At 38.4% G+C, this 14,651-nt stretch overlaps 2 protein-coding genes across 5 annotated transcripts in view; one reads left to right on the forward strand and one right to left on the reverse strand.

Annotated features, from left to right (window-relative positions):
• The window catches only part of SESN1 (sestrin 1), a 113,374-nt gene that overhangs the window by 90,535 nt on the left and 8,188 nt on the right, over nt 1-14,651 (forward strand). Inside the window, exons 1-5 of one of the 4 annotated variants that reach the window (XM_040238548.1) lie at nt 720-977; nt 8,063-8,128; nt 9,105-9,305; nt 10,428-10,610; nt 12,653-12,895. In XM_040238548.1, coding sequence (XP_040094482.1) covers nt 876-977; nt 8,063-8,128; nt 9,105-9,305; nt 10,428-10,610; nt 12,653-12,895 — 795 coding nt within the window. In that variant the 5' untranslated portion in view covers nt 720-875. Of the gene's footprint in view, nt 1-719; nt 978-8,062; nt 8,129-9,104; nt 9,306-10,427; nt 10,611-12,652; nt 12,896-14,651 lie in introns of those variants that run through there. The other 3 variants (XM_040238547.1, XM_040238551.1, XM_040238550.1) reach the window with 3 other exon arrangements.
• ARMC2 (armadillo repeat containing 2) overlaps nt 1-14,651 on the reverse strand; it is a 209,483-nt gene that overhangs the window by 51,047 nt on the left and 143,785 nt on the right. The gene's annotated exons all lie outside the window — the stretch shown is intronic.

Genomic DNA, 14,651 nt, shown 5'->3' on the forward strand with positions numbered 1-14,651 from the left:
TTTTCAAGTTCCTCATCAGGTTTCAGAGAGAGATTCTTTCTTTAGACCTAGGTTACTTATGAGGAAACATTAGAAATTTAAATGCTTTCGAATATACTTGGGAAGAAGAAAATTTAGAGATCTGCTGCCAAGGCTTATTATCTGTGTAGGAGAGTTGACACTTACTGTTTCTACATAGTTTACCAAAAATAAGTTTTACCTGAATGTAGGTCATGGTCTCCTGCTTGCTTCTGCATTTTATGGCCCAATCAGCTTTGTTTGGGCATTTTTGGAAAGAAAGAAGGGAAATTTCAAGACTTCATAAAATGTGAAGCAAATTTGATTTCCTCCTAGTGGTGTCGGAGTCAGCCTACAAGTTGGTTGCCCTTTGGCAGGTAATTGGACCTGAGCGGGTGGATGGAGAGCAGGCTCTCGGCTGCTGATGCTGGGACAGGGGTACACATTTGCCTTTCACTGAAGCCCGACGGTTCAGGCTGCACCTTCCAGCCACACTGTAGGCTCACATCCCGGCAGACCAAACCCACTAGGGACCAGAGGATTGAGCTCCTTGGGGGAAGGACGGTCAGTCCCTAGAGGTTGTTTTTCGCCAGGCGGCATTGACTGCCCCCGCCAGCGCCCGCTCCTCCGCGCCGAGAAGGCGGGGCGCCGCGGCGCTGAGGGCCCCCATTGGCTATCGCGGCCGCCGACTCAGCTGAGTGACGGCAAGGGCGGGGCCGCGTGGCTTGTTTGTTTGCGCCGCCCCGTCCCGCCCCACGCCGCCTCGGCCGTCAGCGCTGACTGAGGCTGCGGCTCAGATCTAGGCTGGCCGCCAGCCCAGCGCTCTCCTCCACGCTGTTGCGGTTCCTCTGCGCGTCCGCCACTGTCCCTGCGCCGACATGCGCCTGGCTACAGCCGCGAACGAGGCGTATACGGCGTCTCTGGCCGTCTCGGAGCTGCTGGGCTGCAAGCAGTGTGGTGGGAGCCGTGGCCAGGACGAGGTACCCGGGCGAGGGACCGGGCGAGAGGGCGGGTACCCAGCCGACTGTCTGGGCTTTACAGAGTCGCATCGCTTCTCTGCCCTCGCACCCTAACAGCTTCGGAGAACGCTCCCCAGGGAGGGCGCCTCTGGAGCAACCGCCCGGCCGGCGCCCTCCCCGGCGGGGCGTGGCAGGCTGGCCCGCGCCCCTCAGGTGAAGGGGCGGCGGCCAGTGGTGGGCTGGGGGGACGTTTGCCACTGCGAGTCGTCCCCAGGCAGAAAGTGCCACGGCTGGAAGAAAAAGCTGTCTGGATCATTTAAATGGAAGTCTCCAAAACGTAAATAACGTTGTCTTCTGTACAAGTCTCCACAAGTCAGAAACCGAACAAACTCTAGCCCCGAGGTAGAACAGCCTGTGGATTTTTCCCCCCTCAACGTCTTGTGAAAACAGCTTATTTGGTGACCCTCACTCTCTGCCTTTTACTTAAAAAAAAAATGCATCTCAGTCAGTTTTGCCTAGAATAACTATGTTCTGCCAGCTCTATGACGTTATGCACAGCGTTTACTCTTGTTTATTAGCATTTCTTTTGTGTCTGAATTGGCCTTCAGAAAGAGCTATTTAATTGTGACATTTTGTATTTTTCCTAAGTGGTTACAAAGAGGGCACCAATCGAATATCCTGTGGCATGCAGGATCTAGTTCCCTGACCAGGGATTGAACCCAGGGTCCCTGCATTGAGAGACCGGAGCCTTAGCCACTGAACCACCAGGGAAGTCCCATAGGGCCCCAATTGAAAGTTACTAGTACAACGTTAACTCAAATTTTAGCCTTTAATTCAAGTGGTAGCAAGGAGGGAAGAGAAATAGTAATTAAAATTGAATTGAAATCAGATTGTTTTAAGTATTGACTTGGTTCAAGAAATGTAAATACGAGGTAATTTCTCTGCACTATTGCCCACTAAGATGACTGTTAGTTTTATGTTTTTTGTAAATGGAGTCAACACTGTGAGTATACCACATATATTCATATAAACTTAAATGACACTTTCTCCTGAAGGTTGTAGAACACCAAACACTTCTGTATTTTAACATTCATGTTTACATAGCATGCTTCTTGTTTCCAGATAATACAGCAACCTAAAAAGAGTCTCATGACTGTTGCTTTGAAACTTTACTATAGAGGGAAAACTGTTCAAAAGTGTTGAAATAGCATTTACAATTTCTGTTTGCAGGCCATAACGGATCTTTTGTCATTTTGAGAAGTGAGCCTCATGATTGTGCTTGAATCTGTTCTTTCTAGTGGTATTTGTGTGTAGAATCTTGGTTCTTGCCCAGATCTAGAATCTCTAAATATAGCCATGTAAACTAAAAGATAGAGAGATACATTTTATCTTACACATTGATTACAGAGCCTATGGGATTGTGTCCAGGAGACCAGACAGCTTTGTGTAGTTGTATTTCATTTTTAAAACATCCCACATATGGGAAGATAAATTAGGAGGTAGTGCTTTACAAGAAAACTATTCACTTTACAAAAGAATTAATAACAGAACTCTTTCAAATAGCAAACTTCCACAGTGCCTTTAAGTTAAACACCTTCCAGAAAAGGAACTCCTGACTAAAGCGTAGGGCACACATAAGAGCCTAAGTCAGCCTTATAAATCCAGTACTTCGAAGTCAGTTGAGTTTTTCTAGGATGTAGTTCATAGAATACCAGACACTGGAAAAAGAGATACCTGAACTTTAAATATTTCTAAATTCCCTATAAGAGTTAGTGACAAATTTAGAAGAAGCACTAGTACATTTTGTTTTGGTATATAGGAAGATTTCTTTATAAGGCTTTTGGATTTCTTCATTTCTATTTAAAAATTTCAAATGTTAAAAGGCTAGCACCCAGCTATAGGCAGTGATTCTCATAAACAAGGGAGAGTGGGATGGGAACTCTTATTTTTTTACACAATATATTTTTGCCTTGTTGAAATGTGTTTCAAAAAGAACTGCTTTTGTAATGTTTTACAAATCAAAGTTAGCATCATTGTTGCTATTATCAGTATTAAGACATCTAGATAGTTTTAAAATGCATCAAGTGGAGTGAGAAAAAATAAAATGATTCGAGAGATCTGACTGTTTTTACTTTTCAAATGGATAGATGTGTAAGCCAGTAAATGCTCTCATTTTGCGTTTGTGGCAAATTGTCCATTCCTTTGCTTAAAGATATTTATATAGATTCATAAATGTATCTCTGACAAATTTGAAAAATCTGATTAGAACAATACATTCAGTACATAAACAGATTTACACAGTGAATATATTACATTCATCAGTCATTCTGTGGTATTGTCAACATTTGCTGAGAATTTTCATGTTGTGAAAATTAGTATGTTAGTATCATACACTGGAGAGGAAACAGATACCAAGTCAGAGATTTGCAGAAATGTTGTGATGGCGGAAGCTGTTGCTATCTCTTTCAAAGATGCTGATTAGGAGGACTGTTGAGAGGAGAGGACTGTTAGTTCCTATGTTAGATTTCCCAGCCACACCTTCACCAAGAACCAATGAGGTTTTGTTTTATCTGCTTCACAACAAGGTCATTAGTTGTTGGCAACTTCTGCCTCCTTGAATCTAAATTGGCCAAAATTTGTTCTAAATCTGTAATTCAGTTTCTTAGATACATATGAAGGCACACTTGAAGTAACCTTTAGGAAGTTACGAAAGGCACTTAGTTTGGCTTTCCATAAGCCAACTATTGAAGACCATAGTGCCTTAAAAAAAAAAAAAAAATCAACAGCTGTTAGAAAACAGGGTAGCAACTATTTTGTCATGTGACTAGGAAAAGAAGTGTTTCAAAAGTGAGTTTTCCAGTAAATAGAAACTTTTAACCCTTTAGAAGTTGAGAATACTATTGTATAACAACAGTGGTATCTAAAAGGACCTTTAAGTATCAAAAATTCTTAAAGAAACTCGAGAGTAATTAAAGACACCAACTCTAGAAACAGACTTCATGGATGTTTTCAACCTAACTGTCACCTGTTTACTTTTTCCAGAAGTTAGAGAACAGTTTGTGTGCAACAGGAAGCTAGATGGAATCAATTATCTGCTTTCTGATAGAATCTGAATTAGGATAAATTGAGATACAGCTCAAAGCTCATAAAATTCTGTTTTACCTAGAACTAGCCTTAAATGGCAACCCGCTCCAGTGTTCTTGCCTGGAGAATCCCAGGGACAGCGGAGCCTGGTGGGCTGCCGTCTATGGGGCCGCACAGAGTCGGACACGACTGAAGCAACTTAGCAGCAGCTGCAGCAGCAGCCTTAAGTAAAATAATGAAATTAGAGTATTGAGTATCAGAGACTCCTTTCCATTCCTTTCCTTCAGTTTTTCTTTTCTGTCTCCTGCTTTACTGTTAGACTGGTACCTCATCAAGGAATGAATGTGATCTTAACACTGAGAGGTTGTTAGCATAGAAAGTGAAAGTCGCTCAGTCAAGTCCAGCTCAGTCATGTCTGACTCTTTGTGACTCTGTGGACTGTTGTCCATGGAATTCTCCAGGCCAGAATACTAGAGTGAGTAGCCTTTCCCTTCTCCAGGGGATCTTCCCCACCCAGGGATCAAACCGAGGTCTCCCGCATTGCAGGTGGATCCTTTACCAGCTGAACCACAAGGGAAGCCCGGTTATTAGCATAGTAGGTCTATAATCCATTCCTAAGAATGTTTGCTTTTTCTTAACATCCTGTTTTAAAACAATTTTTCACTCTTAAAAAAAAAAGGAAATTTCTAAAGGAACTGGGAAGGAAAGGTTTGATCTGTGAAGGCAAAGAAGAGGGGAAACAGTGATACCATTATAGCTACTAAATTTGGCTATAGGGATAGACTTTCAAAGACTTGAGAATTATGTAGGACCACTGGTAAAGACCCTTGGCATACCTATAGGAAAAGATTCCATTTCTGAAACACTGATAGGCACTTGCTTAGAATTATAAAGCTGTTGCTGCTGCTAAGTCACATCAGTCGTGTCCGACTCTGTGCGACCCCATAGACGGCAGCCCACCAGGCTCCGCTGTCCCTGGGATTCTCCAAGCAAGAACACTGGAGTGGGTTGCCATTTTCTTCTCCAATGCATGAAAGTGAAAAGTGAAAGTGAAGTCACTCAGTCGTGTCCGACTCTTTGCGACCCCATGAACTGCAGCCCACCAGGCTCCTCCATCCATGGGATTTTCCAGGCAAGAGTACTGGAGTGGGGTGATTATAAAGCTAGTGTTGTAATATTAATAGTTTGATATATAAACTATCTATTTGGTATAGAAATAAAACCAAAGTAATATACTTCAATTTCTTTGTTTTGAAGCCTGTGTACTAACACTCTGGTCTTAAAAAATACACACATACACACAGTCTACATGATGCTAATGTATGTGGTAAGATAAAGTCCTAGAAACGGAATTTCTAATTTTTTTCCTTTCCTCACAAATAGTAATATATACACTTTGCCTTTTTCCCCCCTACATAATATATTCTATATCTTTTAAAGTCAACTTGTATACAGCTGCTTCATTCTTTGTAAGGACCTCATGCTGTTCTAGTCTATGGTCATGCTAAACTTTATTGAAACAGCCCCCTATTGATGAGCACTTAGGTGGTTTTATGTCTTATACAATTGTAAACAGTGTGACAGTGATTATACTTTTAAATACAACATTTCAAAAATGTGGGCATAGGTTAATGTCTAGGATGGAATTGTCAATTAGGGTATGTAACTTCTAAATTTTAATCATTATTTCAGATTGCCCTCTTGGAAGTTGCAGTAATTTGTACTTCTTATATATTTCTTGATCTTTTTTCCTTACATTTCAAAACACTCCCATCAGAGATAGTATAAGTATTGAATAGCTATTTCTCCACCCCCTCTCCAACATAGTCTATCATCAAACTTTTTGATCTTAAGCAGTCTTTTAGGTGAAAAATTGTATCTCAGTGTAGTTAAACAGCAGTTGTTTTGTGAAGATTGACCATTTTTTCAGACGTTTATATTTCCTTTTCTTTGAATGGTTCATGTCCATTGTTCATTTTTTCTATCAGGTTCTTGGGGGGTTTTCTTAGTGATTTGTCATTATGTATTTTTTTAAAAAGCCCTTGTCTGTGTGAGTTGCAAACATATTTCCAAGTTTTCTGTTTAATTTTATATATGTTTATTTTTCTCATATGAAAGTATATTTATGTCATCAAACTTATCAGTCTTACATTTTGTGACTTCTGGGTTTTGTTGCATTTTTAGGTCTAACTCCACAAGTATTTTCTTCTAATTTTGTAATTTTTTTTTACTTACATATGATTTATTGTGAAGTAAAGTATGAGTTAAGGTTCCAATTTCACTTTTTTCTGAGTGGGTCTCCAGTTGTATCAAAATCATTTTTTGAATAATCCATTTCTCTTCCTTTGAAATGACATCTTTTTGTATACTAAACTTGCAGGAATAGTGTCTTATGTCTAAAATGAATAATAAACCCCTGAAAAGTGGGGTGTGTTGCTAAAATGCATTTTGTTTAAATAAAATAGTAAAGAAATTAAAAAGGGTAGATATTAATTTTAGCCTTGAAATCTTGCCCAGAATATTTTCTTTGAAATGTATGTAATTAGATCAGAAATTCAGAAGTTAGAAAGGCCAACAGTCATCATTTTATATAAATAGCTGCATTTGTGCCAAGATTCTGTATTGAATAGAAGGAATGTGGGGTTTTTTCCTTGCATTTATTATAGTATATTAAATTGAGACACATACATATCTGGACCAGTAAATTTAGTGCCTCCTCAGTGAAGGATACGGTTATTAGATATTACTATCTTCAGTATAAGTCTGTAATTATCAGAGTAAAAAATCACTGACCTCTAATACAAAATTATTTGAAACCTATATAAAATTTTAGATTTAGTTTGCAAATAGAGCCTACTTCAAATCTGAATCTCGAGTTTACTGATTAAGATTCTCTTCGATTTTTTCCTGCCTGCCTAAATCAGTTCTGCTCAAAAGGTTTCCATTCACTTGGACCAAATTTCTTGAATTGCTGCCATATGTTCTTTTCTGTCTGCATCACTGCGCGCCACCCCCCCCCCCCAACGCGCGCGCCCTCCCCCCACACACCTTTTTTTCTCCTTTAAAAGAAAAGCATCTGGTTTGTATCATGAAGGACTTTTGGAAGCAGTAAAGAGAGGGTGGAAATAGTATTTGTATGTAATTATATAAGCAAGGGTTAATATTTAGTTGTTAAAGAAGGTGGGGGTTTGTTTGCCTAGAGACTAGATAGATAGGACATGAACTCAAAAAAAAAAAGGCTAAATTACATTTTGGTGTTGTTTCTATAAGCATATTACATTGAGGGGAAAGCTGTTTTTGTTAACCATACTACATTGTCACAGAAAATACAGAATTCTAGGTTCCCTATGTCAAAGAGTAGAAAACCATTTTTTTCTTAATTTGTTGAGCTCAAAAATATAAATGAAGTCAGTGAGATCCTATAAATTAAAAATTTAAGGAAAACTCACAAATTAGTTTCTCGAAAACTTTTACTCAACCACAGAGAAACCATGTCCTGCAGCACTTTCTCCTTTGTGGGTTTAAATAATTTTTATTTTTCATAATATTTCTGTTCTTGTGAAGTATTATTATAGATGCAATAATAATTATACTTCTTTCAGTTTAAGACATCTAGGTAGAGGTTATGACTTTTTCATTTCCTGATAAGATGCACAGGGATTGATATTTTGGTTGGTTGGGTTTTAGATGTATAAACACATTGGTCTTATTTTGTATCACTGACAATCCACAGGGTTGGCTGCTATGTGCTGAACTTTCTGTCCTAGACTTTCTGCCAAGTACTTTATGCAAAACTCTGGTTTTAGTGAAACAGGTTTTATTGTTTCTGGTCGGAGTCTTATTATAAACTGTTGTCAGTTATGTGATACAAAAAGAGGAGCTGATATATATATGGTCATGAAAACAAACCACCAAAACAAGCCAGGCTCTGTTCAACTGGTTGTTTTTCTCTCCCATTCCTGTGGCCTCAGTTCATGTTGTTTACTGCTAGAGGCCTGAGATGGTGTAATTTTCTTTTCTAGGAACTTGGAATTAGAATTCCTCGACCACTAGGACACGGACCAAGCAGATTCATCCCAGAAAAGGAGGTATGTTGTTTGTGAAAGTACACAGTGAACTGTATGCTTTTAAGGAAAAGCTTTCATGACCCACATCTTGGCATCTGAACAATTGTTGGTCAACAATATGCTTTACACAGAGTTGATCATTGTTAATCATCATGCTTTGGCAGTGAATCTGTGGGATTAGAAAGCTATTATAGTCACTTTGATTTCTAGTATTTCATGGCACTTTCCTAACACCCATAATTAGTCAAGCAAAGGCAAGACTTGTTTTTGACCAATGATATGCCACCTGCTTATATTTAGATGTTATTTAAGTGTGCCCATACACTGAGTTACTTGGTCTTGGCCAACTCCACAGGCTGGTATCAATGCTAGTTTAGATCTTTTAATTCTAAATATGTAAATGCTTCTATGCTTTGTTTTCACAAGGATTGTTTACTGTTAGTTCATTTTGGTTCTCTGTAAATCGTGGGAGAGTAGGTGTTGTTAAAAGGAAAGGCATTAGTGTCTGCAAGCTCTGCAAATTTGATAATCTAAATCTGCTTCTTTATCTGGATTCTGGCCAGGTCTACAAGCAGCCTATCTAGTGGCCTTTGTTGTTTCTCCCCTGCTACATGATATGTGACTTTTATTCTTCTATCTTGCAACCAGTTGAGTTAAATTTGTAGAATTATAACCTCCCTTTCTTAAGCCAAATTTAATCTGCTTCTAAATGACACACAGAATACAGTGCATGCATGCTATATTTCTCCCCCTACCGTGTTTTCTTTTTTTTTTTAATATAAATTTATTTAATTGGAGGTTAATTACAATATTGTATTGGTTTTGTCATACATCAACATGAATCCGCCACAGGTATACACGTGTTCCCCATCCTGAACCCCCCTCCCTCCTCCCTCCCCGTTCCATCCCTCTGGGTCATCCCAGTGCACCAGCCCCAAGCATACAGTGTAACACCGATTTACATTCTGTAACCATGGTTTTCCTCTCTTTTATACAGATTCTCCAAGTGGGGAGTGAAGACGCACAGATGCATACTTTATTTACAGATTCTTTTGCTGCTTTGGGTCGTTTGGATAATATTACCTTAGTGATGGTTTTTCACCCACAGTATTTAGAAAGTTTCTTAAAAACTCAACACTATCTACTGCAAATGGATGGGCCATTACCCCTTCATTATCGGCACTACATTGGAATAATGGTTTGTAAACATTCAGTGAAAAATTCTTTCTCCCTGCTTTATTAATCTTTTTAAGATATGGTTAATGCTTCAAACACAGGAATAAATACTTATATCCCAGCTTCCAACTGGATTCCTGTTAAGTAGTACCTAGAAGGCAATGGCACCCCACTCCAGTACTCTTGCCTGGAAAATCCCATGGACGGAGGAGCCTGGTAGGCTGCAGTCCATGGAGTCGCTAAGTCGGACATGACTGAGCAACTTCACTTTCGCTTTTCACTTTCATGCATTGGAGAAGGAAATGGCAACCCACTCCAGTGTTCTTGCCTGGAGAATCCCATGGACGGAGGAGCCTGGTGGGCTGCCGTCTCTGGGGCTGCACAGAGTCAGACACAACTGAAGCAACTTAGCAGCAGTAGCAGCAGCAGCAGCAGCAGTCTATATTTACACTTTGTTGAGTCCATGGAATTCTCCAGGCTAGAATACTGGAGTGGGCCTTTCCCTTCTCCAGGGGATCTTCCCAACCCAGGGATTGAACCCAGGTCTTCCACATTCTGGGTGGATTCTTTACCAGCTGACCCACCAGGAAAGCCCAAGAATACTGGAGTGGGTAGCCTTTTCCTTCTTCATCAGATCTTCCCAACCCAAGAATCAAACTGGGATCTCCTGCATTGCAGGCGGATTCTTTACCAGCTGAGCTACCAGGGAAGCCCTTATTGAGAACCATTTTCTACTAAATAAGAAAATAAAGTAGAAAACAAGATTATTTCACTACTATATAAATAGTTCAGATTGACATAAGTGGTTTTTACTCATGTTCAATTTATAAATAAGATTTCATTATTTTATGGTTGGCATCTTAATTGAAGTTTCTTCTTAACCAGGTTCTGACAGTAGGTATAAAATTTTTCTAAAATTCAAATACTTTTTTCAAATATTTTTTGTTCATGGTATATTTTTGAGGTGTTTTCTATAGCATACATGAATTTATGAATGTCAAAAACTTCATTTCTGTAGTATATGGAAAATTTGAGAACATACTAATCAAAAAATTAACTGTTTTGCCCATTGTAAAGAAAAAAGACATGTAGTTGTTCAAGATTTGAATATGTATAGTTAGAATCATCTTTTGTTTTCTCTTAGGCTGCAGCAAGACATCAGTGCTCCTATTTAGTGAATCTCCATGTAAATGATTTCCTTCATGTTGGTGGAGACCCCAAGTGGCTTAATGGTTTAGAGAATGCTCCTCAAAAACTACAGAATTTAGGAGAACTTAACAAAGTGTTAGCCCATAGACCTTGGCTTATTACCAAAGAACATATTGAGGTAAGCAGAGAATATATCTAGGGTGTCTTTTTTATTTTAATTAATAGGCTGTTTTTTAAAGCAGTTTCAGGTTTACAGAAAAGTGGCACAGGGAGTTCCCGTATTCTACCCACTTCTGACTCCACCCCCCTCCACACACATTGTTTTATTACTGATTTCTAGTATTAGCTTAGTACATTTGCTTCAATTGATGAATTAATAATGTCTGTAATTTACTTTGGGGTTCACTGTGTTGTACAGTTCTATGGGTTTTGACAAATGCATAATGTCATGTTATCCACCATTATGGTGTCATACAGAATAGTTTCACTTCCCTAAAAATCTCCTATGCTCCCCCTATTCATCTCTCTCCCTCCCCTCTCGGAACTACTACTCCTTTTATTGTCTTCATAGTTTTGCCTTTTCCAGAATGTTATATAGTTGGAGTCATATAGTATATAACCTTTACACACTAGCTTCTTTTATTTGTCAGCATGTATTTAAGGTTCCTCCTTAATAGGAGGACTTGATGGCTCATTTCTTTTTATTGCTGAAAAATACCCCAATGTGTGGATGTAGCACAGTTTGTCCATTCACCTCCTGAAGGACATCTTGGTTACTCCCAGTTTTTGGCAATTATGAATAAAACTTCTACAAACATTCACATGCAGGTTTTTTGATGGACACTAGTTTTCAGCTCAGTTGGGTAAATAACTGGGATTGCTGGATTGTATGGTAAGCTTGTGTTGAGTTTTGTAAGAAACTGTGAAACTGTCTGATGAGGTGGCTGTACCAGTTTGTGTTCCCACTAGCAATGGATGAGCATTGCTGTTGCTTCACATACTTGTCAGCATTTGCTGTTGTCAGTGTTCAGATTTTCGCCATTCTGATGTAAAGTGGAATCTTGTATATCTTTGCAAAATACCATCTTAAACTAGTTTCTTCTGGTCCTGTTTATTGAAAGTGTTAAATGCTCACTTATTCATATCTGACTCTTTGTGATCCTATGGACTAGAGCCCGCCAGGTCCTTTTTCCATGGAATTCTCCAGGCAAGAAAACTATAGAGTGGGTAGCCATTCCCTTTTCCCAGGGATCTTCCTGACTCAGGGATCGAACCCAGGTCTCCTCTATTCCAGGGTTCTATTCCAGATTCTTTACTGTCTGATAATAAAGACAACAGAATAAAAGTAGATTGACTTTCTCTAAAAGAATCTGCCATGCAGTAGAAATTTTTAAACATTTCTTTTTTTCTAAAATAATGTATTGGCCATTCCTCGAGGCTTGTGGGATCCTAGTTCCCCAACCAAGGATCAACCTGTGCTCCCTGCAGTGGAAGTGCAGAGTTCTAACCACTGAACTGCCAGAGAATTCTAGAGTAGTTTAGATACTTCTATATAACTGAAGCATCTTATTTTCAAGGAGATATAAGATTTGAATATGAGTAATGCAATGTCTGTTGTATGTCTAGTAACATAAAATTATACAATACTATGAAATAGATAATGAAGCAGAATGGAAACAGATTTGTAAGACTTTTAAGAATTGTAGACTTTACCTTAGCATAATTTTTTAAATAAATATAATTTGATTATTTAGACATATTCAGAGTCAAGTTGTTCAAATCACTATCTTAAAAATTCCTTGAGGAAGCCTGATATTAAAGAAAAAGAGGCATATTTTCCACAGTAGCTTCTACTTTAAATTCAAATTTATTGCATTTGGTTTGAGACTTCACACTAACAACATAGTTAATGCATTCATAATCCATTGTCTGAAACACAGCAACTGCCTTAAACAAAATGTATTCTACTGCATTTTTAGATCGATTTTAGATAATCAAAATAATAATTAGTTATTATCAGATTATGTTAAGCTCAATTTTTGAATATATATTCATAAAAATTAGCAAATTCTGAGTTCTACATGCCTCAAATTGTCACTTTATCCTAAGTTTTATACAGTAACTAATCCTGTTTTCAATAGATTAAATACAAAGATGAACTATATTCTTTCACCAACACCATACCCCAGTATAAAAATATACTCTCATTTTTTCCCCAAGGGACTTTTAAAAGCCGAAGAGCATAGCTGGTCCCTTGCAGAACTGGTACATGCAGTAGTTCTCCTCACACACTACCATTCTCTTGCCTCGTTCACATTTGGCTGTGGGATCAGCCCAGAGATTCACTGTGACGGCGGCCACACATTCAGACCGCCTTCTGTTAGTACCTACTGCGCCTGTGACATCACAAACGGCAATCACAGTGTGGATGAGATGCAGGTCAACTCAGCAGGCAATGTTTCGGTAAGTATCTGTTTGTTACAGGATTGTCGTAAGACTAATCACAGTAATTGCTGTTGTATTATTTTTTTACTTGGCTTTTAGGAACATTTACCCTGTTAAGTCCTTTTAAAAAGGCATTAGCCCCCCACCACCACCCCCCGATCTATTCATTCAGCAAGTATTTGACTGCCTCCAAATGCTGAGCATTATAGTGTCTGATGCTAAGGGACATATACAAAATTATATGACTTATATATAATTATAAGACCCTCCAGGAGACTACATTCGAATAACTTCAGGATTGGAAGCCACCAGGATGCGCCAGAGCCAGCTAGTATTGAATGGCTACTGAATGTGAGATACGGGAAGACTGAGGAAAGAGGAGCTTTATGATACAAACTGCCTGCTGCTGATCATATCCCATTCTTCCCTTTTGCACGAAAGAAATAGGCTGTCATCTCAGTTGTTTCTCTTGTAGAAGAGTTAATCAGCTTTGATCTGGAATTTCTCCTTTTAAAATACTTCTTCATGTTTTAACTTCTCACAGATATATATAGAAGTGAATGTAAATTTATTAAAATGCTTTTACCTCTATTCCTTCTCTTCTCCAGCATTTATATTTTCTCAGCTTTGTTATTCCTTGGAAAACAGATCACAATGAGTTGAATTTTCTATGAGCAAGTTTTAACTCCTATATATGATGTGTCAAAATTCCCTCTGCATTCTTTAGCTGTAGTGAAAGAGCAAGGGTTTATATTTCCGGACAGAAACAACATTACAGCCTCTCAATACTTCGTACAGATTTTCTCAGTTTTATTATTACTTTAAGACAGATTTGGACAGGTTGAATTTATATATTTGACTTTAACAAACACTTGACTATTAACATATTATTTGACTGTTGGCAAGTTATCTACCCTCCCTGACCCCCCATTCTTTCATTTCTAAATAAAGGTCAAACACAGGTTATTGCAAAGTTTAAGTGAAATGTCTCTAGAGAGGCAAAAGGCCTACTACAGTGCTTAGCATTTATCAGGTACTAAGTAAGAGGTAGCATTTACATATGGTGAGATTAGCACAGGAAGGAAACTCATTTTCCCAAGGTTGATTGCTGTGCTGTGGTGTGCTGATAAGGCCCAAGACCATCAGTTTCACCCTCTTTTGAGCTATCTGGATTCATGTGAGAGGCCCACATATGGACACTAATTATTTATCAAAGTTTAAAGGCTATAAGATGGACTAAGAGTGAGTACATCAGTTGCTGGGATGCTGAGAATTGGATTCTTTCCCCACCTTTGATTTAGTACGAGGCTAAAGAAGTACTGTTCCTAGTTATCCCTCAATTAAATGAAATAATAGTGAAATAATATAATTTTTAAAAAAAATTTCCCTAGTAGATAAGCTCCCTATCCTGGTGTTAAGTATTTTTAGTAATGAATTTTTTAAGGTATGTACATTGTTTTCTAGACACAATACTATTGCACACTTAATAGACTACTGTATAGTATAAATATAACTTTTTACATGCATTGGAAAACCAAAAAAATTCTTGACTTGCTTTGTTAGGATGCTCGCTTTATTCTAATGGTTTAGAACTGAACCTACAATATATCTGAGGTATGCCTGTCTATTGACAATATGCCTAGTGTACAATGTTGATGTAAAACCACTTTATATTTTGTATACCTTATTTGTTTCACTGGGCAAGTAGAAGTGTAACTCAGTTCTGTTTTAAACTGACAGGTAGTGTTAAATTTTAATTTTTAAAACTTAATGA

The sequence above is a fragment of the Oryx dammah genome, unplaced genomic scaffold (assembly GCF_014754425.2).
Source record: "Oryx dammah isolate SB20612 unplaced genomic scaffold, SCBI_Odam_1.1 HiC_scaffold_4, whole genome shotgun sequence".
NCBI lineage: Eukaryota > Metazoa > Chordata > Mammalia > Artiodactyla > Bovidae > Oryx > Oryx dammah.